Source organism: Mustela putorius, unplaced genomic scaffold (genome assembly GCF_011764305.1).
Source record: "Mustela putorius furo isolate JIRA1106 unplaced genomic scaffold, ASM1176430v1.1 tig00000870_pilon_pilon_pilon, whole genome shotgun sequence".
NCBI lineage: Eukaryota > Metazoa > Chordata > Mammalia > Carnivora > Mustelidae > Mustela > Mustela putorius.
The window spans coordinates 1,974,410-1,999,200 of record NW_025421503.1 but is presented as its reverse complement, the minus strand read 5'-3'; the positions used below and the strand labels follow the sequence as shown (position 1 = coordinate 1,999,200).

Here is a 24,791-nt window from a genome sequence, read left to right as displayed (position 1 = left end):
ATATCTACAAAATAACTTGCTGAAAATTTGATTGAGAGTATATCAAACCTATATATTATATATATATACTATATATTACATATATAGTATATACACACATATATCAATTTGGGAAGAACTAACATCTTGACAATATTAAACCTTCCTATCTCTAAACAGGGAACATTTCTTCATTTATGTAGTTCTCTGATTTTAGTTTTCCCCTTAAAGATCTTTTAAAAATTTTGTTAGACTTATACCTAAGTATTCAATTTATTGAAATGCTTATATCAATGGTATTGTGTTTTTATTTTTATTTTTTAAGATTATATTTATTTAATTGAGGGACGCCTGGGTGGCTCAGTGGGTGAAAGCCTCTGCCTTTGGCTCAGGTCATGATCCCAGGGTCCTGGGATTGAGCCTGCATCGGGCTCTCTGCTCAGCAGAGAGCCTGCTTCCCGCCCCCCCACCTCCCTCTCTGCCTATTTGTGATCTCTCCCTCTCTCTGTCTCTCTCTCAAATAAATAGATAAATATATAAATAAATCTTTCTTAAAAAGATCGCATCTATTTATTTGAGAGAGAGAGAAAGAGAGAGAGAAAGAGCATGCACAAGTTGGGGGAAAGGGCAGAGGGGGAGGAGAGGCAGACTCCCTGCAGGTCAGGGAGCCTGACACAAGACTCAATCCCAGGACCCTAAGGTCATAACCTGAGCCAAAGGTAGATGCTTAACCAACTGAGCCACCCAGGAACCCCAGTATTTTGTTTTTAATTTCAAATTCCATTTGTCCATTGTTGGTATATAGGAAAGCAATCGATTTTTATGTATTAACCTTATATCCTTCAACCTTGATATAATGGTTTGCTAGTTCCAGGAGTTTTCTTTGACAGATTTTGTTATATCTATAACTATTTCATTTTTTTGGAGTCCTTAATATAAATGATACTATGTTTCAAATTTCACATTTCACTTCTTCATTTCTACTATATAGGAACATGGTTGACCTTTGTATATTATCTTTGAATCCTGAAAACTTGTTAAAATCTATAGGTTGACTTTTAGTTTTGTTGACTTGTTTCCTTAGTTATGAAGAAGCTTTTTATTTTGATGAGGTCCCAATAGTTTATTTTTGGTTTCTAGTAAGAAGTTGTTACAGCCAATGTCAAAGAATTTACTGCAGTGTTTTCCTCTAGGATTTTAATGGTTTCCTGTCTCACATTGGTCTTTAATCCATTAAATTTATTTTTGTGTATGGTGTAAAAAAGTGGAAAACAGTATGGTGATTCCTCAAAAAATCAAAAATAGAATTACCCTACCATCCAGTAATTGCACTACTAGGTATTTACTTAAAGAATATAAAATTCCTAATTGACAGGGATACATGCACCCTGATGTTTACAGCAGGATTATCTACAATAGCCAAATTACAGAAACAGCCAAAATGTCCATCAACTGATGAATGGACAAAAATGATGTGTTCTATATGTACAGTGGAATATTACTCGTCCATAAAAAAGAATGAACTCTTGCCATTTATAGCAACATGGATAAAACTAAAGAGTAGTATCATGTTAAATGAAATAAGTTAGTTGGAGAAAAACAGATACCATATAACTTCACTCATATGTGGAATTTAAGAAACAAAACAAATGAGTAAAGGAAAAAAGAAAGAGAAAAGCAAACCAAGGAACATACTCTTAAATACAGAGAATAAAGTAATGGTTACAAGAGAAGAGGTACATGGGGGGATGGGTTAAATAGGTGAGTGGATTAAGGAGTTCACTTGTTGTGATGCACTGGGTGTTGTTTGTAAGTGCTGAATCTCTGAATTGTGCACCTGAAACTAATATTACACTGTATGTTAGCTAACCAGAATTTAACTTAAAAACAACAACAACAACAAATGTTGCCAGGATGTGAAGCAACAAACGCTCTGATCATTGCTGGGTAGAATGCTAAATGATACAGACACTTTGAGAGACAGTTTGGCAGTTTCTTACAAAATTAAACACATTTTACCATAAGATCCAGCAATCACATTCTTTGGTACTTACTCAAAGGTTTTTTTGTTTGTTCTTTTGTTTGTTTGTTTTTAAAGATTTTATTTATTTATTTGACAGATAGAGATCACAAGTAGGCAGAGAGGCAGGCAGAGAAAGAGAAAGGAGGAAGCAGCCTTTCCACTGAGCAGAGAGCCCGATGTGGGGCTTGATCCCAGGACCCTGGGATCATGACCTGAGCCAAAGGCAGAGGCTTTAACCCACTGAGCCACCTAGGCACCCCAACTCAAAGGTGTTTAAAACACATCCACACAAAAACCTGCACAGAAAAGTTTATAGCAGCTCTATTCCCAATTGCTAAATCTTGGAAGCAACCAAGATGTCTTTCAGCAGATGGATGGATAAACTGTGGAACATCCAGACAATGAATTGTTACTCAGCAGTAAAAAGAAATGAGCTATAAAACCATGAGATGATAAGGAACAACCTTAAAAGCATATAACTAAGTGAAAGAAACCAATTTTAAAAGGCTACATACTATATATACACAATGGAATACTATGCAGCCATCAAAAGAAATGAAATCTTGCCATTTGCGATGACGTGGATGGAACTAGAGGCTATCATGCTTAGCAAAATAAGTCAATCAGAGGAAGACAACTATCATATGATCTCCCTGATATGAGGAAGTGGAGATGCAACATGGGGGGGTTACGGGGGTAGGAGAAGAATAAATGAAACAAGATGGGATTGGGAGGGAGACAAACTATAAGAGACTCTTAATCTCACAAAACAAACTGAGGGTTGCTGGGGGAAGGGGGGTTAGGAGAGGGGGGTGGGGTTATGGACATTGGGGAGGGAATGTGCTATGGTGAGTGCTGTGAAGTGTGTAAACCTGGCAATTCACAGACCTGTACCCCTGGGGACAAAAATACATGTGTTTATTTAAAACAATAAATATATATATAAATTTAAAAGGCTACATATTGTTAGGTTAGGTTGTGTAGGGGCCAATGGCAGATCACCTCAAAATGTGCCCCTCTGAAATATTGATTATTTTAAATAAAAGTTACTCAAGAAATAGCCAGTGCAGGGACACTCAAACCCTCCTCTCTCCCCCCCCAAAAAGCAGGAATTAAATCTTTCATATGAAAAGTACCCTCTCTATACAAAGAAGCAGAGAGAGAGTCTTATCCTCCGAGATAGGAAATTTAAAGCTGAGAAAGCTATAGAAACAAACCTTTTTACTCTAGTACCTCAACCCAAATACTTAGAATTCTTTGCTAATTTAATCTCCCAAACTTGTTTTCTTTATCTTGTCTGTTCCTCACAAGTTTATTGTTTCTTTGTCTAAAGAGTCTAAAAATTGCCTGCCTTGGTCATTTCTTTAGGTCTCAATTTCAATATCGGGTCTCCTTGCACATGTAACAAAATTTTCTGGTTGTTTTTTTTGTTTTGTTTTTTTTTGTTTTTTTTTTTTGGTTTGGTTTGGTTTGGTTTGGTTTTTACTCCTGTTAACCTGTCTCCATAAATACAATACTTAGTCCAGATGGAAGACCTTGAAGGGTAGAGGAAAAAGTTTTCTTTTCCTTCAGGTGAAAGGAGGGATGAATAAACAGAGCACATAGAATTTGGGGGACAGTAAAACTATTTCACATGATACTACAATGGTTGGTACATGTAATACATTTGAAATAACTCATAGTATGTACAATACCAAGAGTAAACCCTAATGTAAATTTTTTTTAAGATGTTATTCATTTATTTGGCAGAGAGAGGTCACAAGTAGGCAGAGAGGCAGTCAAAAAGAGAGAGGGGGGAAGCAGGCTCCTTGCTGAGCAGAGAGCCTGATGCGGGGTTCGATCCCAGAACCCTGGGATCATGACCTGAACCAAAGACAGAGGCTTTAACCCACTGAGCCACCCAGGCGCCCCCCTAATGTAAATTATTGGCTTTGGGTGTTAATGATGTGTCATTGTAGGTTGATCAACCCTAACAAATGCATCACTGTGGCTTGGAATGTTGATGGTGGGGGAAACTGTGCATATGTGGAAACAGGGAATATATGAAAACTCTATATTTTCTGCTCTATTTTTTATGAACCTAAAACTGCCCTAAAATATAAAATATATTTTTAAAAAACAATACAGACCTTTAGTTTCTATTATGAATGAGGGGAAAGACTGGGATCTACAAATAAGTATAATTATTTTAAATAGAGATTGACTATTCAATTTATATACTGGACATTCTCAGTCCTCTTATCCACAGACCATTACCAGAAATAAAGATAAAGATCACCTTGGTTTTTTCAAAAAGCTCAGCTCAGGTTTGTTGGGGGCATGGTGGGGATCAAAGAAAGCACAGAAGCTTTATAATGCCATGTATTTTGGTGAGGAATTGCATTCTATGATGAAGCTAAGAAGACCTGCTTTGGGAAAAAACTAAAAAAGATACTGAGGCATTACTGTAAATGTAGTCACTTTTCCATCAACCACACAGGACAAAAGCAAAAAGCCTACAAGCAGACAAAAAGAAATTGATGGAAACAATAAGAACTCTTTATAAAACCTACTTCAAATTATGATAGATACTAATACAGTTAAAATATTACAGATATATACCTATATACGTGGTGCTTAACCACCTGGTAACTCTGACAACCAATAAGGGAAATGAATATTCTTCATGGCAAGAATGTATTCCTAGTCTTTATACCTCCATGTTTTTGTTTTGTTTTGTTTTTGTTTCTGTTTTGCTTTATGCATACTATACAACAATAACTTCTTACTTAGGAAAAACTGCTTCAGTGTTTTAAATCTGAGCAATATGCTTAGAAGTGTGGGAAAATATTGAAGACAAAAAGGGAGAAAGATCTGCTCATCACACATTAATGATTCATTACCTAGTGAAGAAGTTCCTTTGTCTGGAATACTGGTGTACATACCATTTGATTGTCATGTTATACAAAATAGAGCATGTATGTATATTTTGAAGGATAGAGTCTATAGTTTTCATCAAATTTCAAAGGGATTAGGATTTGTGACACTTTAATGTTTAAGAAGTCATTTTCTATGCAATGCTGTAGGTTTCTGTCATATAAAACAGTCTGTTAAGCAATTTACTCAGTAATAGCATCTGGAACTCTGAAAGCTAAAGCAGCTCCCCAGGTGCACAACTTACGATTTAAATGTAAATAACTTACTATTGTAAATCTGGCACAGGCAGTCTATAAACAGCAATTTTAGTCATCCCCACCTAGTATTCATTATCAGGGCCAAATCTCCATCCCCAGGACATGAATACGATAGAGACCAGGAAGGGTGGCATTTTTTTTTTTCCCCTCTCAGAAGTGTCTATATCTATCCTGCTACTCAATACTAGCCTTGGACATGAGATAAAGACAGCACAGCCAGTCATCTGTGAAATGTAATTTAAGAAACATTTGAAAGAGTCTTACCCAAAAATAAAAACTTTCTCTCTTGTTATTGCATCTTACACCATGACTGGTGATTTGTACCCAATCTCTTCCAAAATCTATATAGGTATTTTTATTATTTCTGGGAACAGGCTATAACAATTACTTGGTCTCTTTCCTGATGTTTTGCTGTCCTCATTAGTACAGTGGTGAGTATTCCTGCCTGTCTTTCCTGATGTTTTGATACCTACCATTCTTATTTATTTTTAATATGAAGACTTTCTGCTCATTCACAAGTCTTTTCCAGAATGATAAACTCAATATTGTCATAGTCACTAAAGCAGAATGATTTCCCTTATCAAATATACCTTGCATACCTTAAGATTTTGACAAAATCAGTGTACATCAGCAGTGAAGGAAGAGGACCTTAGGTTCCCATTATTATAATCTTTCCTAATTTACTAATTTTGCAATCTTAACTTAATCTTTTCTCACAAAAAATATTTTCTTAATGAAAATTATCTACTAATTGATGCTTTCTAATTTAAAATATACCCGGTTTTATGCTATTAAAATCCATATATACATAGAGCTAACAATCCTCTAAACCTGTAAGATCCAAGAAATCCGATAAACAGTAATATGTTGGTGCTTTTGACAGTGTAGACACTAGCATTTTAGTAACAATAGTTGAACTGATAGTGGGAAAAAAATAAGAACAATGATAAAATACATTTCACATTTATTTTGTCATTTACCCTCCCCAAATATCTGTTATTATTAATTTTTTTAAAGATTTTATTTATGTATTAGAGAAAGAGAGAGGGAGAAAGAAAGAGAAAAAGAGCACAAGCGGGGGAACAGCAAGTGGAAGGAGAGAGATGGGCTCCCTGCTGAGAAGACAGCCTGACAAACTGGGGCTCAAGCCCAGGACCCTGGGATTGTGACCTGAGCTGAAAGCAGACCCTTAACCAACTAAGCCACCCAGGTGTCCCGATTTTTACTTTTCACTGCAACAAACCTCTCAGACGTACATAACTGTATTGCTAAATTGAGAAGAAAAGAAAAAAAAAGATGAAAGAAAGAAGGGAAGAAATAGAAAGAAGGAAAGAAAGATACTAAGAAAGAAAACCAATTAAAAAAAATAAAGAAAAATTTAGAAATCCTAATGGCCAAGGTCCTTGTCTATGGTCACAATGGAGTTTAGTGATAAATTCAAGCCTAGAAGTCAGGGCTCCAAATTCAGCTTATGTTCTTTTAATTGATTCAAGATGTTCCAACTGCCAAATTTAAATCACACTTTCTATTTTGTACTAAAATTCAGGAAAAATCCTTTACTTAAAAACAAATCATATATTTTAGATACTAACATTTTATTGAATATGTCATTTACAAATATATTCTCGCATTCAGAAGGTTGTCTTTTCATTTTGTTGATGGTTTCCTTCACTGTATGCAGACTTTTATTCTGATGTAGTCCCAATAGTTTATTTTTGCTTTTATTTCTCTTGTCTCAGGAGATACATCTATAAAATTGTTGCTAACAGACACATTAAAAGATGCTCAACATCACTAATCATGAGGGAAATACAAATCAAAACTACAAGATATAAGCTCACACCAACCAGTCAGAATGCCTAAAATCAACAACACAAGAAATAGCAAGTGTCGGCAAGGATGTAGAGAAAAAGGAGCCTTCTTGCACTGTTGGTGGGAATGCCAACTGGTAGAGCCACCAGTGGGATAGAGTATGGAGGTTCCTCAAAACGTTAAAAATAGAACTACCCAAAAATCCAATTGTACTACTGGGTATTTACTCAAAAAATACAAAAACTCTAATTCAAAGGGATACATGCACCCTGATGTTTATAGTAGCATTATCAACAGTAGCCAAATTATGAAAACAGCTCAAATGTCCATAGACTCATGAAAGAATGAAGAAATAAGATAGACAGATAGGTAGGTAGATGGATGGATGGATGGATGGCTGATATTATATTATTCAGCCAAAAAAAAGAATAAAATCTTGCCATTTGCAACAACATGGATGGAGCTAGAGAACATAATGCTAAGTGAAATAAGTCAGAAAAAGACAAATACCATATGATTTCACTTATATGTGGATTTTAAGAAACAAAACAAATGAGTAAAGGAAAAAAGCAAAAAAGAGAGAAACAAACCGAGGAACAGATCCTTCACTACAGAGAACAAACTGCTAGTTACCAGAGGGGAGGTAGATAGGGGTATGGGTTAAATAGGTGATGGGGATTAAGGAAGGCACTTCTCATGATGAGCAATGGGTGATGTCTGGAATGGTTGAATTACTATATTGTACATCTGAAACTAATGTAACACTTTATGTTAGCTATATTAGAATTTAAATATATATACACATACTAATATCTTATACGTGATTATATCTCAATAAAAATAAGATTTTATATATATATATATTATATATATATAGATAAGGATGTGAGATATATATATATATATATCTCACATATATATATATATATATATCTCACATCCTTATCCATTCTATATATATCTCAATCACATGGAATATAACTCAGGCATCCAAAACAAAATCCTGCCATTTGCAACAATGTGGATGGAGCTAGAGTGTATTATGCTAAGTGATTTTGCAATTCAATCCACACCAAAAGGAGTTTTTGTGGAACTCTGAGAACAACCTGAGAGTTTTTGGTAAGGACAACACCAGAACTGGACTAGAAATGCAATGTGGGACCACAATCCATCAACATGGCTCATACAAACAAACACAAATAAAAATTAAAGACCATAGCATGCTATGGTGAGTGCTGTGAAGTGTGTAAACCTGGCGATTCACAGACCTGTACCCCTGGGGCTAATAATCCATTATATGTTAATAAAAAATAATAAATTTAAGAAAAATTAAAGACTAAATAATGATTTTTTAAAAAACAGTGGCAGTCTCAATAGCAGTTTATTCCTCTAAACTATATTTTGAGTCTCAAACTGCACCCAAACTTCAATAGGGTAATATGACTAATACTCTTAAAGTAACGTGTTTACACATGATAATATCTTGGATATGCTATAATAAATAAAATTCAGCTCCCTGAAAAACCCTCTGGCATTCTAAGATTTTTGTGTTTTGTTTTGGTTTCGCATTTCAGTTTTAATAGTGCTAGCCTAGGTTTCCCCTCTAAATTAACTATGTAAAAAGGTCTCCAGTAAGTCAAATTGTTATAATCATCTTTTTTTTTCTGTTCATATAAGAAACCATTTACCTCTTTAATAGTGTTGTAACTTAACACTAATCAAAGAAGAAATCCAAGCTAGGATACCAATAAGACATTAAAGTCTGGTGCCTAAAATTCATAGCCTGTTTAATTGAAATTACTTTCTTTTACAATTACTGAAATAAGAATATGCCAATATCACCAAACAAAAGTTAACTAAGAATGGCAACATGAAAGTTTCTGGCATTAGGCCAATTTTATAGGAAAAATTGAGAAGTGAAATATTAAAAGCCATTATTTTGTCAATAATAACAAAAATATTTGCTAAACACCCAGTCTTTGCAAAGTATGGTGCTGAATGTTGTCAGAGATACAAAGATAAATAGAATATTGCATTTTGCCTTCAATCTATTTGCAATTTGATAGGAAGAAGATAACTACGCCCCCTACACACAAACACAGTGATAGGCATGAAGTGTTTTGAAATACAAAGGATATATTATGGAAACACAGGGGGAAGAAGATATTTCTTCTTACATTAGTATTATTCCCAGTAGTTTGCAAATGCAAGTTCTGAAATTTAAAAGGAATCACTAAGAAAAAAAAGTAGCAATGCAGCTGAGAAAACTTGGAATTTTTTTTCAAAAGCAGGAACCAATATTTTATTCCTTAATAGTGAGTAGGGTGATGTTAAGATGTTTAAGTTTCCTGCTATTAAAAATTATAAAAGGTATGATTAAAGTGTGAACCAAGAAAACTTGAAGCTTATTGACTTGAAATTCTTCTCCATTAAAATAATTTTATTGACACAATTGAAATTATTTTTATAATAAACTCACATATATTGTGATAAATAACTATGTACTCAATTTATTGGGAGGAAAATCTTACTGAACTGAATTTTATGGATGAGGAATTAAAATTTCAAAAAGATACTATAAATATGTAATGATAATATATTATTTTCATCTATGTAGTACCTAATCTACTATACTTAACACAAAGGAATATAAACCAGCTTTACATAAAGAAAACATTGCAAATAGACCAAAGCTTCATAGTAATCATCTTTAAAAGAGTTTCTATAATTAAGAAATGGTAAGCACTGCCAATCTTTCTTAAAGTGCTCATTGGTATGATCCTAATAAAGACAGCTGATCGTAAAGAAGACTTTGGGGGACGCCTGGGTGGCTCAGTGGGTTAAGCCGCTGCCTTCAGCTCGGGTCATGATCTCAGGGTCCTGGGATCAAGTCCCGCATTGGGCTCTCTGCTCAGCAGGGAGCCTGCTTCCCTCTCTCTCTCTGCCTGCCTCTCTGTCTACTTGGGATTTCTGTCAAATAAATAAATAAAATCTTTAAAAAAAAAAAAGAAGACTTTGGATTTTTCCTCCCTTTTAAATCATTTAACATACTATTTCTTAGTATGTATTTATGTAAACACTAAGTGATGGAGGCAGGAAAAGAATGTGCTCTCAAAGGTAAACTATATATTAGATGTAATAAATTATAATTAATAATAAAATTATTTAACTTAATTGCATTTAACTCCTCCTTTCATTGCATATATTCCTTTACACAATCAATTCTCTTCAGTCAACAATGGCTCTTTCCAATAGAAGAATGTAAATCATATCTGTTTTAACTGTTTAGCTAATGCTATTATTTTAGAATATGTGGTTGTTTCCAATATTCACATATTACTTCTATTAATAAGAAAATCATACACTAATATGTTAATCAAGAATACTATATTAATTCTAATATTCATACAAAAATACATTAATCAAGACAAGGAAATTATGCTTGGAATGTGTTTATTAAAACACGATGTTAGGACCTTAGAGTTACAGAACTCAGGTTCAAATAATTAATATTGAAACATGTTCCATAAAAGAGTGCAAAATAATATATGGTTTTTATGCCCTAATAGTCTGTGAAATCTGGTCAGCTGAGCCTGTAAAAGATGAAATGTGATGTGCAGAGCTACGAAGTTTCAAAACATCTTACCTTCTATCCACACACGAACTTCGGTAGGAGAGGATGTCACAGTAGGTCCTTGTTGAGGAAGATGAAAAGATTGTACCATGTCTTGGAATGGATACATAGAGAAAATCTTCTGGCATTTAATTTTTAAGGTTTAGATAATCTGAGTAGCTAAGAATAAAATAACAGAACTCAATTAGGTTTAGGCATTATCTATTCATACAGACTGCATTATATTAGCATATGCTATCAGGTGTGGGAGTTTGGGATAAAATAATTAAATAATATGTATTGTACATCTCTTTAGTAAATACAAAAACTCAACTATAAACCTGAATGAAATACTGATACATTACAATGTGGATGAACACTGAAAACATTATACTAGGCAAACGAAGCCCGACACAAGGTTGCATATTGTTAGATTCTATTTAGTTGAAAAATTCAGTATAGGGAAATCCTATGGTTGTTTTTGTTAGATAAATTTTACATGAGATAAAATTTAAAGGGAAAAAAAATAAATAAATAAGCCTGACACAACTTTTGTCCAGAAAGAATTGTGAATCTATTAAGAAGGATCAAAAGCACATGAACAGCTTGAGACAACTACAATACAGAAAAAGTGCTAAGGAGTTTGTTCAACTGCAAGGAAAAGAGCTTCATGCAGCAGGTAGCATCTGAGTCAAGGCAAAGACTATATAGGAAAGTACATTGAGAGAAAAATAACATCTTCCTTACCTACATCAGGAGTGTCTTGTGAGACCCAAGAAAAGAAAAAAAAATAAATAAATAGGAAGGAGAATGCTTTTTAAAAAGTGAAACTGGGGTGCCTGGGTGGTACAATCAATTAAACGTCAGACTCCTGGTTTTGGCTCAGGTTCTGATCTCAGTGTCCTGGGATCTAGATCAGCTTAGGGCTCCATGCTTAGTAGGGAGCCTACTTGAGATTCTTTCTCTCCCTCTAACCCTCCCCAGGCCCACACTCACTCTCCCTATCTGAAATAAATAAATAAGTATTTTCTTTTTTTAAAGTAAAACATTCATCATGGAAATGTGAATCATTATGAATCCTGCTAGTTTTCAAACACCAATTTGTTAAGCTTACAGTTTTCCTATCTGTATTACTCAGCTCTTGAAACCAAGATACAAAGGACACATTAATGACAATTTAACTAGTATTGTGTAATTGTGGTAATGCTATTAGAATCAACTGTTCTCTCCTTCCATTTACCATCTTTAAACTAAATTTTATGACCTTGTATATTCAAATGTTTTACAAATGTAAATTATTGATGTTCACATTAAACAAAAGATCTACAATCACAGCTAAATCCTTTTCTAAAAACAAAACAAAACAAAACAAAAAAACCTTGAAAATGGGTAGCATTTTCCCAACCTAAATAAGTATGACCAAATTAGATGAGTGGTGCTGCCATGTCTTACTTCACTCAACCAATGCATTCACGCCCTGCCTTACACAGCCACTTTTTGAACTACTACAGCATATTTATGTTTACCTTGATCTTGCCCTGCAAGAAAACTGAGTTTGAAACTGAGTATCTTTTAAGCTGCAGAAATGACAAAGGATGCTTTCTAAAGCAGCACTGTTCAAAATAACTTTCTGTAATATTGGAATATTATACATCTGCACTATTCAGTGCAGTAGCTACTGGCCACATATGGCTATTAAGCATGAAAACTGTGACTAGTGAGACTTGAAAACACAATTCTTTAATTTTAATTGATTGAAATTTAAGTAGCCACATTTTGTTACCACATTAGACAACACAGTTCTAGAACCTCTAATCAAACATTAGGGTTACATACTTGGTGGACAATCTCAGACTGAAAATGAGGGTTGCTAGGGGAATAGGAAGATCCAAAAGAATCCTGATGCTTACTGTCAGATTATCTGTAGTCCTGAAATGCACTATGAAATCGGCAATGAGCCTACAAACACCAGCAAGTCGCTGGTGCTTCTCTGATTTCCCCTTCACCTGAGTTATGAGGGTAGGTGAGGCTGTACAGAGGTGGATAAAGGAAAGGAGATTTAGGAAGCCTCCACTGGTGAACTAAATCTCCAGTGGGGTTCAGTTATTCTGAAAAAATAAAAATAAATTTAGTAAGACAGAAATGCATATGAAGTTCTCACATTCAGCAGAGTGTTAAGATAAATAGGTAAAAATTTCACTCAAACACATTCAATAATAATGTGCTTACTATGTGCCAGGCAGAGGAAATTTCATTGATTAAAAGATGTAGTTGTGCTTTATATAATTGTACAACATCACCTAAAGTCTTTTAATTTTGAGGAAAGGAGTTTATGATGTGCAATGGTTTCCCTATTTTTTTTTTTGTATTTAACATATACATTTCTTCTGGAATCTACATAAATGACTTCTTTTTTTTTCCTTTCTCTCAGTTTGGTCTTTCCAGTTTCCATTGCTTTCTTCCTAATTTCAATTCAGAGGACTACTGACCATTTTCTCCTCTTATAATTCCATATAGCTGTTTATGCAGTTCCATCTCGGCTTTAAAAGAGCCCCCCCAAAAGGAAAGGAGGAAAACAAAACTGCCAAAACAAACACTAAAAAATAAGTAAATATTAATGATCTATGATAGTGAAAAATTTCCTTCCTCAGGACTTCAGTGTCTATTCTTACAAACGTTGACTAGCTTTAAATTTTTTTTTTCCAATTCCATTTCTTTATGTTGAAAGGCTTGGGTCTATCGCTTTTGTAAGGTGATAAACTAGACGTTAAATGGTCGCTAATTGTTAGCATTTTAATTAAGCCTAATGTATTTAAAACGCACAACCATTTTCTATTATCCTATTTCCTATTATCCATTTTCTAGACAATAAAGTGTTAAGACTTAAAAAGAAGATTCTAAATTAAATCATCAGTGGTTCTGAGCATGGTGGATTTCTTTTTCCATAAGAGAATAATATAAAATAAAGTTGATATAGACTACTATATTACTACTATAGAGAATGAATCACTGACTCAGGGAATTTAAAAAAAAAAAAAAAAAAACAGGTGATATCTAACCAAAACATTGGAATTCGACGGTTTGTTATAGCTACCACAGAAATGGTGCAGAACTTGATGAGGCAATAACTTGAGCCTGCCAATGGCTAAAATTCCATGGAAAGTTTCCCTCATGTTTGAGCTGAAGTCAGCTTTTTCTGAACTCTTACCCCTGCCCCCTATTTTTGTCCTAGCTCTGACTCACACTGTTCCTGCAAAGGAGCCTCCGGAAAATTTTACCTCAGAGAGCCATCATCCAATCTACCGCGGAGTCCCAAAGAGTTGTTAGTTGGCCAATCTAACCGTCCCACCCACCCTTCTTCCCTCTTGCTTTCCATAGGACAGTTTCCCTGCGCTGTCCTCACCCAAAGGTCTGCCACCAGCCTATCAGGATCTCTAACTGCGTAATATGGGGTTCGGAACTGAGATTCAAGGCCAAAGTGGCCTCACCACCTGAGTCTGGAGGGACCAGGGGGCCGCGTGGTCACCCTGCCCCCTCTGTCCCGGCAGTCCAGGTAGGCCTCTTCCTACTCAGAGGTAATGGCGCTCCAGTTAGACGGCGTCGCCATTTAAGGCTTTCAAAGTATGCTCCTCAGAAAAGTAAACACCTCCCTCTACAGCCCCACGCGATGGCTACAGTAAACAATCTTGCTACTTGCCTCTTTCCCTACCCTGTCAGGCCTGACGCCGCGGGGGCAGAATCCCTCAGCCGCCAATCCAGCGGCTGAGTCTGGTTTGGATAGTTTCCGGCTACCCAGCACTGCGTACGCAAGTCAACGCTCGCTCACTCCAGCGCCTGGCGCGCTTCCGGGGGGGCGGGGTGGGGTGCTGGTGACGTAGCTCTTGCCCTACACCCTACGCGGGAAGGGGCGGGTTGGTGGGGAGCTGGTCTTCCGGCCTTTCCCGCCCATAAGAGCTGTTGAAATTTTGTTTCCTTGTGATACTGCCCAAATGTCTGTGGGTGTGCTATAAGGACTCTCATGAGAAGAGTAAACAGACACACACACACACACAAAGTGAATATGAGTTCAGGGAAAGAAGAAAACTAACTTGGAGGCAACAAGTGGGTCACAGATTTCTCAGTAAATGAGACATTTGCTGGAATGCCAAGCTGAAGTGAAGAAGAGCCACTCACCGGTGTTCATGAAAAATCTTTTTTTTCTTTTTCTTTTCAAGATTTTATTTTTTTAAGTAATCTCTACATGCAACTAGATTCCAGAGATTGCGTGGCATGCTCTAGGGACTGAGCGAGAAAAGCACCCCTTTTCTTATCTTCTTAATGTAACTTTATAGACCATAAAACTGAGGCCCAGACTTGGGGGTGGGGAAAGGCCAGAATTAGGGTCTCTAGCAGTCCTACATTCTCACATTACTTCAAGTAGCTCCCATTTTAATGTGCTATGGATTCAGATAATGCCAGTTTAAAAGCGGACTTGCAATAATACTCGGTGTTCAAAATGAAATATAAAATAGTTTGTTTCATTTGAACACAAATTATCACCAGAACACTGCATTCCTTGACTATTCCTTGCCCCTACAGGGCAAGAACCCCATTTTAAGCAAAACTGAAATTATTGTCTCATGCTATTGTAGTACTCCTCAACATCATACCTGTACTGTTTTTGAAGCTGTGAGCCCAGATTTGGTACAGTAATAAGTGAATGCATTTATGTTTAAAGTCCTTTATCAAAGCAAAGGTCTAAAAGCAGTAAAAAACTAAATCAAAATTTCTATTAATAGTTCTATTCCCTGGAAAACATTTCTCTAGGCATTCCATATCACCAAAGGAAGCCATCTGGCCCACCAACTAGAGTAATCAAATGCTAAATACAGGTGGAATGAACCTGAAAAATAATTTTATCTATTTCTTTCATTTACAGGTGAGGAAACTGAGCTCCATGTAGAGGAGACATGTTTTAAGTTACACAAAAATTTAGTGCTAGAACTAGTAAACACCTGCCTCCCACCAAATTCCATGCATACCAGAATTAAATGGCATATCAAGCAAATGGTGAAAGTTTTGGGAAGCAGTCACACAAAGGGTTTCTGTCTCCCAAAATGTAGACATAAGAAAGGATGAGAAAACAAAGTGAAACAACAACAACAACAATAACAACAACAGCAAAAAACAAATACTCACTAATGATGAGAAAGAGAAGTAGGGAATGATGAGCGGGAAAAAGTAGAAGCAGACTTTAGAAAACAGTTGTATTGTTTTCTTTTTTACAAGTGTGAGTATCCATGAATCACTCCCAGTCACATGAAATTATTAGAATCAGTTAGCAAACAGGGTAAAAGATCTTGGCTCACATCCACTTTTACAAAGACAGATGTTTCCCATTTTAATCAGCTGTCTCAAAGTAGCTTTTCTCCTATTTGCTCAACCACTGAGTCTTATACATACTTAATCTTACATTATACAAATTTAGATAATCATGATTATAATTATGGTTATAATTAACATAATTTCTATTTTTGTGCTGTCAAAAACTATCTTTCTGGTAGTTGAATGCATCATTCAAAAGCCTTTGCATTTTAGAAGGAAGATTAAGGCTGGCATACTTGAATTGTGGAAATTTTACATTTTTTGTCATTTAACTCATAGAATATTTCTCTCTGGAGTTGAAGCATAACACTTTTATTTTATTTTATTCTTCAGGATTTCAACTTTGTACAAGTTACTCTGACAAACTAATCTGTGCTAGTTTGTTAATAATGGTTGCCAAACTCCATTGGAAGATATTTGTAATTTAGCAGTAGCTTTGTGTATTGAATGGCAATCAGGGAAACCTGGAAAGGTTTAATTACCCTTCAACTTCTTTTCTGTTTGTTCCTTAAAACTGTATATACATACATATGTATAACACACACATAAATAAATATAATATATTAAAATGTTCAGAATGACTAAAATTAACAACACAAGAAACAATAGGTGAGGCTGTAGAGAAAAGGGAACCCTCTTAAAGTGTTGGTGGGAATGCATACTGATGCAGTCACTATGGAAAATATGGAGGTTCTTCAAAAAGTTAAAAATAGAACTACCCTAGATTCCAGCAATTGCACTACTAAGAGTTTACCAAAAGAATAAAAAAATACAATAAATGAAAGGGATATATGCACCCCAATGTTTATAACAGCATTATCTATAATAGCCAAATTATGGAAATAGCCCAAGTGTCCATTGATTGACTGATGAATGGATAAAGAAGTTATATATATATATATATATATATATATATTGAATGAAATCTTGCCAATTGCAATGACATGGATGGAGCTAGAGAGTATTATGCTAAGTGAAATAAGTCAGAGAACAACAAATACCATATGATTTCTCATATTTGGAATTTAAGCAACAAAAAAATGAACAAGAAGGGAAAAAGAGATAGAGGTAAACCAAGAAACAGGCTCTTAACTATAGAGAACAAACTGATCATTATCAGAAGGTAGGTGGGTGGGAGTGATGGGTTAAAAAAGTGGTGGGGATTAAGGAGTGCAGTTGTCACCATGAGAACCCAGTGTTGTATATAGTGTTGAATCACTAAATTGTACACTTGAAATTAATATTACTCTGTATTTTAACTAACTGGAATGTAAATAAAAAACTTTTTTAAAGTTAATATACTCACAAATGCTTATAAATATAAATATTTAAAATATATACAATAAAAATACAGGAATAGAATAAAAGAATACCATGTCACAGATTTCAAAAGGCTTTCCACATGCATTTTCTCATTTCCTTCAACCAGTAATACACTATTTGCCAGAAAACAAGACTAAATTCTTATGAGTACATAGCCACTGATGTGTTTTGTTAACAAAGACCGTTAAATTCCTGGCTTGATAATAGCTATTAATTAACATATAATAAAAGTCAATAACTCATTATGGTGTAGTTATAATATGAATATTACGACTACCTCTTATTTGGTGATTTTCATTGTACCACTATTACACCTTTTGTTGCAATCACTTCAACTTTACTTTCAGAGATTAATGAACAATTAATTGCATATCACAGACACAAGATTTGGTTGTCTGGACAATAATACACTATTTTGATTACTCTCCAAAAATTCCTTCTCTGTCCCCCATATATGTGAAAATTATGCAAAGTTCTATATGTATGTATAAATGTATGTTAATTCACAGAATTTTCCATAATTAAAAAGAGAAATGTTAACAAAAGCTTGGCTGAGTGGTATTTGAGTGTAGTAGCCCAGGTATATCAAGGAAGCCAAAGGAAGAAAAAAGGTTCAAAGTAATCATTTTTATTCTTCAAATAGGAGAAAACATTGGATATATTGATTAGTGGTCACTGAGGAACTTGGAGTGGTAGAAGTGGAATTCAAATTGCAATCACTGGCATTCTAAAATTTGAGTAATCAATAGAGCTGAAGGATGATTTGAAAGGAGATGACCCCTGAGGATAGTTGCAGACTAAGGGGAAGGAACTAGTGGAGAGGAAACAATCAAAGACACAAGAAAGAGAACAGTTAGGCTGCTAAAGAAATGGGAGATACAGGGCTAACCAAGAAAAACAGACACATGTTCTTTTACAACAGAAGGAAATGAGGATGGTCATATGGGGAAATAACCGAGATGGAGTGGAAATTGTAGAAAAGAGTCCATCTGTATTGAGAATAAGAGGCACAAGGGTAAGGTGAAGTTTTAAGTATTGTTTCAGGTAAAACCCATGCTTTAATTAAAGTCAGATGGTGGGGGGCACCTGGGGGGCTCTGTTGGTTAAGCAACTGCCTTCAGCTCAAGTCATGATCCCCAAGTCTCGGGATTGAGTTCTGCATCGGGGTCCCAGCTCCATGGGGAGTCTGCTTCTCGGTCTGACCTTCTCCCTTCTCATGCTCTCTCATTCAAATAAATAAATGGAATCTCTAAAAAAAATAAAGTGAAATGGTGGAAGAAATATAATAATCAGGCAACAGTTATTAAACACTTAAAGTATTATAGGCACTCTTCTAAGTGATTTACATATTTTGGCTCATCCAAGCCAATAAACAACCTTGTAATATAGGAAGAAATGGTATCCACATTTTATAGATCATGAAACTGAGGTTAAGTGTCCAGCTTAAGTTCACATAAGAAAAATAATAAACTAGTAAGTGGTAGATTCAGAATTTGAATCCAAGAAATCTGGTTCCAGATCCTTGCACATAAATATGGAAATGTTCGTTCACAAGAATATGAGAGTGTCAAACACACAATAGATGAGCTACTAGAAAGGTGGATGGGTGAGGTAGGAGGAGGGACATATAAATAAGTAGAATTGAATTCAATGTGATTAAAAGCATGGAAGAGAGACAGCAGGGAGAGCTGGGTGGAAATTCTGATATTGGAAAAACTGGCTTTGGAGTTAGGCACAGAGTCCTGAACTGAAGTCTCAGTATGGCATTTACCAGATATGTTCTAGGAAGCATAGAGAATGTATAAATTATTCCAGTGTGAACTACTCTGCAGGGGGTCTATGTCCTTCTAATTCTAGAAATCGTCATGATGTGGTTAAGTGTAGAATCTTTCATGTTTTGAAATCAAGAGCATTAATCTGAGGTACATCTCCAAAGTCCTCTTTTTACCACATTAACATCCTTGGTTTTTAAATCCTTCACCAGAATTTAGAGTCCATATGCAGGTAGTGAGAATCTCTGTATATAGTGTCAAACGAGGGACATGTAAAACACACATCAATCCTCCAATTCTCTAGTAGCTAAAAGCCCGTCACAGTGGGCAACATTTTCAATCCCTCCTATGGCTTAATACACAACTGTAAAGTCCAGAGAATGACAGATTGAATATCATTTGTGCTCATAAACAATTTACTGATGGTTTATCTGTTTCTTGGCCAAGAGAATAAGGCAGAGGACATTAACGTTTTAGTATGATAAGTGGTAAAAGGAAAAAGATACCAGGAAAAGACACAGAACTTCAAATGTTACATGAATAGAAAGGTGGGAAGTTGGGATTAAGATAGACTTGTCCTATTTCTCAGTTTGACCAAAGAGCCAGTCTTATGCTTTTACTTTGCCATCCATCAGTTTGTGCTCTTTCAAATCTCAGCACAATTCCTTCAAAAGAAAAGCTTGATATTTGCTCTGGCTTCTTTACTGAGCAAATATGTTCTACTTTCACTCAAATCAAATAGATGTCTTCTTCAAAAAATACACTGAAAAATATTAAATGGAGAGAGGCTAATGTCAAAAAAACAAAGCCCCAAAATATCTGAAAGGTGATACATATAGGTTTGCTGAACACTCATTGTACTTTGCTAATCCAGATCCTGCAAAAATACTCCCCATCTCTTTGTAAAGAAAGTTTCCAAGTTTCTTAGTGGTTCAGCGTCTTGAGAAAATAGTATAATCACCATAGCAAAAGTAGTTAAACATACTAGAAAACTGGCTGCATTCTCAATATTCTTAGTTCACTAAGGAAATGCCTTGATATCTGTAACTTCAGAATCTGTAAGTGTGTATGCATGGGGACAGCAGATCCCTTATAGAATTTCAGTAATTGTACTTTTTCCTATTCAAAAGCCCAAGTGATTCCTGACCAAGAATATGAGTTTGTCCACTTCTTGACTATACAAAATAGTGATTTGTCTGTTTAAATAAGACACTTAAAAAAGCTTTGACATGGTTCATTGATTCTGGACAGACAGATTTAAAATACTTCATTGCATTATTATTTTTCTTGGTAGTAGTAAATGGATATTTGGTTCTGTTGAATTATATTACATTAAAAATTCCTCCATTAACCTGGAAAAAAACATTAAGAGCCTTATATCTACTTGCTTTTGGAACTGACAAATGAATCTTCTCAATCCTCATGTCATCTAAAATATTTCACTGGCCTGAGTTTCTGTTTTTACTTTTAGAAACCCAACAGTTTTATTCCTGCTTTATTGCTTAATTGACTTTCTCAAGTCATTTAATATTTCTGAGTCTCAATTGCTTCATCTGCAAAATTGGGCTAAGAGCACTTCAAAGTGCTGCTTAGAAGATCAAATTAATTTGAAAATAAAACTACAAAATTTATGAGAAAATGTTTTGTATAGTAAATGTAGGGTGAATTATAAGGAATACTAGACACATAAAAGATAAGATTTTATTTTTTAAACTAGTTGTCCACTCTTGTTTAACAACATTAGAAAGTTAAAAAGGAAAACTTTGTCTTTCATATCATAAAACAAAAAAGACATAATGACTTCTAATATTTTTTCTGCCTTTTTACAAAGAGGCAACTGAACAGGGACATTTAGAAAGGAGTACTCAACATTGAGCTGTCCCTTTCATGTACAAGTCTCTAATGAGCCTCATTAGGGAAAAGATATAAACACACAGATAAGAGTAGATTGTTCATCACGGGCCTAGATTTTATATTGGCCATGTGGTCTGTGGTTTTTATAATAATTCAACATTTTGCAGTATCAGTACTTGGCAGAAAAACATTGGCCTTCCTTGAGGGTCTGACAGTTTAACTGGCTACAGAGCTACAATTGGACAGCCTCAAACTACAATGCCATTTCAATTTTCTTTTGAGAAAAAGGATGTAATAGAGGAAGGTACAGAAAGGCTGAAAATGAGCATAGTGGCTGAGAACTCACATCACCTGTTTAATCATGACTGTACTACTGGTACAATATTCTTATAAGTATCATGCCTTATTTCATGCCAGGGCACAGCTGACATGAAGGACAGGACTCTGACATGTGTTTTCAAGCATCCCAGGCCTATTTTGGACTGGAACTATAAATACTTCATTTTTTTTTTCTTTATTTGGGTGGTAAGGAAAGCCTGGTGAAAACCTAAAGAAAAGTCCCTCTGCCTGAAATTGTGTTGTTAATCCTCTCTCTCTCTCTCTCTCTCTCTCTCAGTTAAAAGTATTCTATTACCCCTATGCCTAATTTTGCTGCGGAGTCAAATCCAATTTTGGGCCACAGTTATGGCAGTTACATATAATGTCCTGTGCCCCTTTTTAGAGTTCTAAATTTTTTTTAAATTTTGACCTTTTATTTTATTTTATTATTTTATATTTTTTTATTTTTTATAAACATATATTTTTATCCCCAGGGGTACAGGTCTGTGAATCACCAGGTTTAGAGTTCTAAAATTTTATTTGCTTATGATGATCAAAGAGATAGGGATATAAGAGAAGAGAACTGCAAGCTCCTGAGCAATGCATGTGAAAGGATACTATATTCTTATATTTATTACTTTGCCCACAATTTAAATCACTGTTTAAAAATGTTATACAAACTGAAGAGTTCACTGTGCTGTAATAACACAAAGTAGCTGATTTAATGAAAAGAAAAAGAAATTGAAAGGGAGTCACAGCAGTCCTGTGTGATTAGAAAGTTAATAAGATCCACTAACATCACAGATATCTCTGCTCCCTCTTAGACCCTTCCTCACTTATGAGCAACTTTTAAATCAGGGAATTACATTTTAAGGAAAACCATTTACCCAAGTTTAATTAATCTGAATGAGAATCAATGTAGCTCTCTTAGTCCGTTTATCAACTGAATTAATTTTAATTTCTGTTTCTTCATCACCTTGTAGGAATACAGGGGTCAAGGAATAATACCAATGAAAAATAAGTCACATTTATAAAAGAGGTGTTTATATATGAACAGTCATGTTGTATCATGCCTTTCTTCCCAGCTGCTCTACAAATAATCACTAAGATCAATCAGTACCAATTGGAATAACTGGCTTTACATGAAGTTATTACCAGAAAAGGCACAGTTGAAGTGCAGTGCATTTTATTTTCTAAACTTCATAGTCAAGTAAATATGTTAATGCTGTCAATTTCAGGATAAAATTATTGATTTTTAACCATAATGTCTGATTACCTTTCATTAAATATATTTTATAACACAAAACAACATTGCTAATCTACCCTAAGGCTAGGAATCATAAAAATTTGTTGAGATATTGTTTTATGAGTCATGTAATTGTTTCCCTGTATTCTATCTCCATTTTCAAATTAAGCTATGGGTAGGGAGGCAATTTAAGAACACATGGCTGTATTTAGGGAATTTTGAGTTCAAACTCCAAACTTAACTTGTAAGTTTCTAAGATACCTTAGGTAAATCATTTAACCTCTCTGTGCCAGTCTGTGCTTCATCTGCAAAATAAGGAGTTTGGATTAGATTATTCCTTATGTGTAACATTCTATGGTTTTTTTTGTGTCATTTTAAGGCCAAATGATGTCAACAAAGAAGCTACTTTAAATGATCATTTACCTTAGCACCCACCACAACCAACAAATAAAACTGGTTATGTTTTTCTATTGTTACATGCCAACAAATTGGACAATCTAGATGAAATGGATTAATTTCTAGAAGCAAACCGTCCTAAAACTCAATCAGGAAGAAATAGAAAATTCAAACAGACCAATAAAATAGAATCAGTAGTCAAAAAACTCTCAACAACAGCAAAAAAAGTCCAGGACCAGATGGCTTCACAGATGAATTCTATTAAACAAATAAAGAAGAGTTAATACCTGTTGTTCTCAAACTTTTCCAAAAGACAGAAAAGAAAGTAATTCTTCCAAATTCATTCTACAAAGCCAGCATTACCCCAATATAAAAACAAGATAAAGACACTAGTAAAAAAAAAAAAAACTATAGGCAGATATAGCTGATGAACATAGATGCACAAATCTTCAACAAAGTATTTGAAAACTGAATCCAACAATATATTAAAAAAATAATTTATCATGATCAAGTAGATTTGTTTTAGACATCACAAGTCAATCAACATGACATATCACCTTACCAAGAGAAAGGATAAAAACCATATGATCATTTCAGCAGATCAAGAAAAAGTATTTGGCAAAGTACAACATCCATTCATGATAAAAATCCTCAACAAAGTAGGTTTCCAGGGATCATATCTCAACATAATAAAGGCCATTTGTGAAAAACCCACAGCTAACATAATTCTTAATGAGGAAAACTTAGACTTTTCCCCCTAAGGTCAGGAACAAGACAAGGATGCCCATCCTCACCACTTTCATTCAACATATTTTTGGAAGTCCTAGCCACAGTCATCAGATTAAAAAAAGAAGAAGAAGAAAGAAGGAAAGAAAAAGCATCCAAATTGGTGAGAAGTAAAACTTTTACTATTTGCAGATGACGAGATAATACATATAAAAAGCCTAAAGACTCCACCAAAAAACTACTGGAATTGATAAATGAATTCAACAAAGTTGCAATATACAAAACTAATGTACAGAAAGCTGTTTCTAAAAAATTATGGAATAAGTATATTTCCTAACGTACCTCAAGAATCTCTTCCTAGCATTTTTCCTCCCCTTATTCCTTGATTCATATTAGCATCACACTATGACAAAGAAGAGACCATGTATCTGTCACTACTAAGTTATCTCTGAGAGTGCCTCTGCTTCTAGTGCACTGCCTTCACCATTGCTGTATTAGTCACTGCATTAATAATAACAGCAATAACAACAACAGTAATAATTTTGAAAATGTCAACATTTGAGTACATATTATTTGCCAGGCACTGGTTTAAAGACTTTGCATACTTTATCTCATTTAACTCCCCCCACCCTACTGCAAACAAAAAAAGATAGGTATGAATGTTCTCCCTTATCTCACCGATGGGGAAGCTGAGACTTAGAGAAGTTAAGTTACTTGTAAAAAGCAGTACTTGGCAGATCCAGGATTCAAACTGATAAGGCCAAATCCGGAGCCAGCATCCTTAGCCATCAGGTCATACTGAATACCCACTGTCGTATCTAGCAATGTTTTAGGCACTAAGAGGGCAGGCTCATGAAAATATTTGAAAGAAGGTATGGCCCTTTGATAAAAGAGCATGGAATGTGCAAACCCACAGCTATGGGTAACATTATGGACTGCACTAAGTAGTTCAAAAATTTCAGAGGAAAATGCTATTGTAGTACATTTCTAAAGGAAAACACTTTATTAGAATCAGAATGTCACAAATCAGTGGGAAAAAGGAAGGATGATTCAATAATTTTTATGAAACAATTATTTTAGCTAATTGGAAAAATAATAAATGAGTATTATTACTCATATATAATATCAAAATTCACTCTAAATGGATCGAATAGTTCAGTAAAAATATATAGTGAGAAAAATAAGGGTAAAT

At 34.8% G+C, this 24,791-nt stretch overlaps 1 protein-coding gene across 2 annotated transcripts in view; it reads right to left on the bottom strand.

Annotated features, from left to right (window-relative positions):
- The window catches only part of LOC101681822, a 284,416-nt gene extending 273,640 nt beyond the window's left edge, over positions 1 to 10,776 (bottom strand). For both annotated transcript variants that reach the window (XM_045085576.1, XM_045085577.1), the window contains exon 1: positions 10,634 to 10,776. In XM_045085576.1, the coding sequence (XP_044941511.1) occupies positions 10,634 to 10,730 (97 nt within the window). In that variant the 5' untranslated portion in view covers positions 10,731 to 10,776. The remainder of the gene's footprint in view (positions 1 to 10,633) is intronic.
- Positions 10,777 to 24,791: the final 14,015 nt, after the last annotated feature.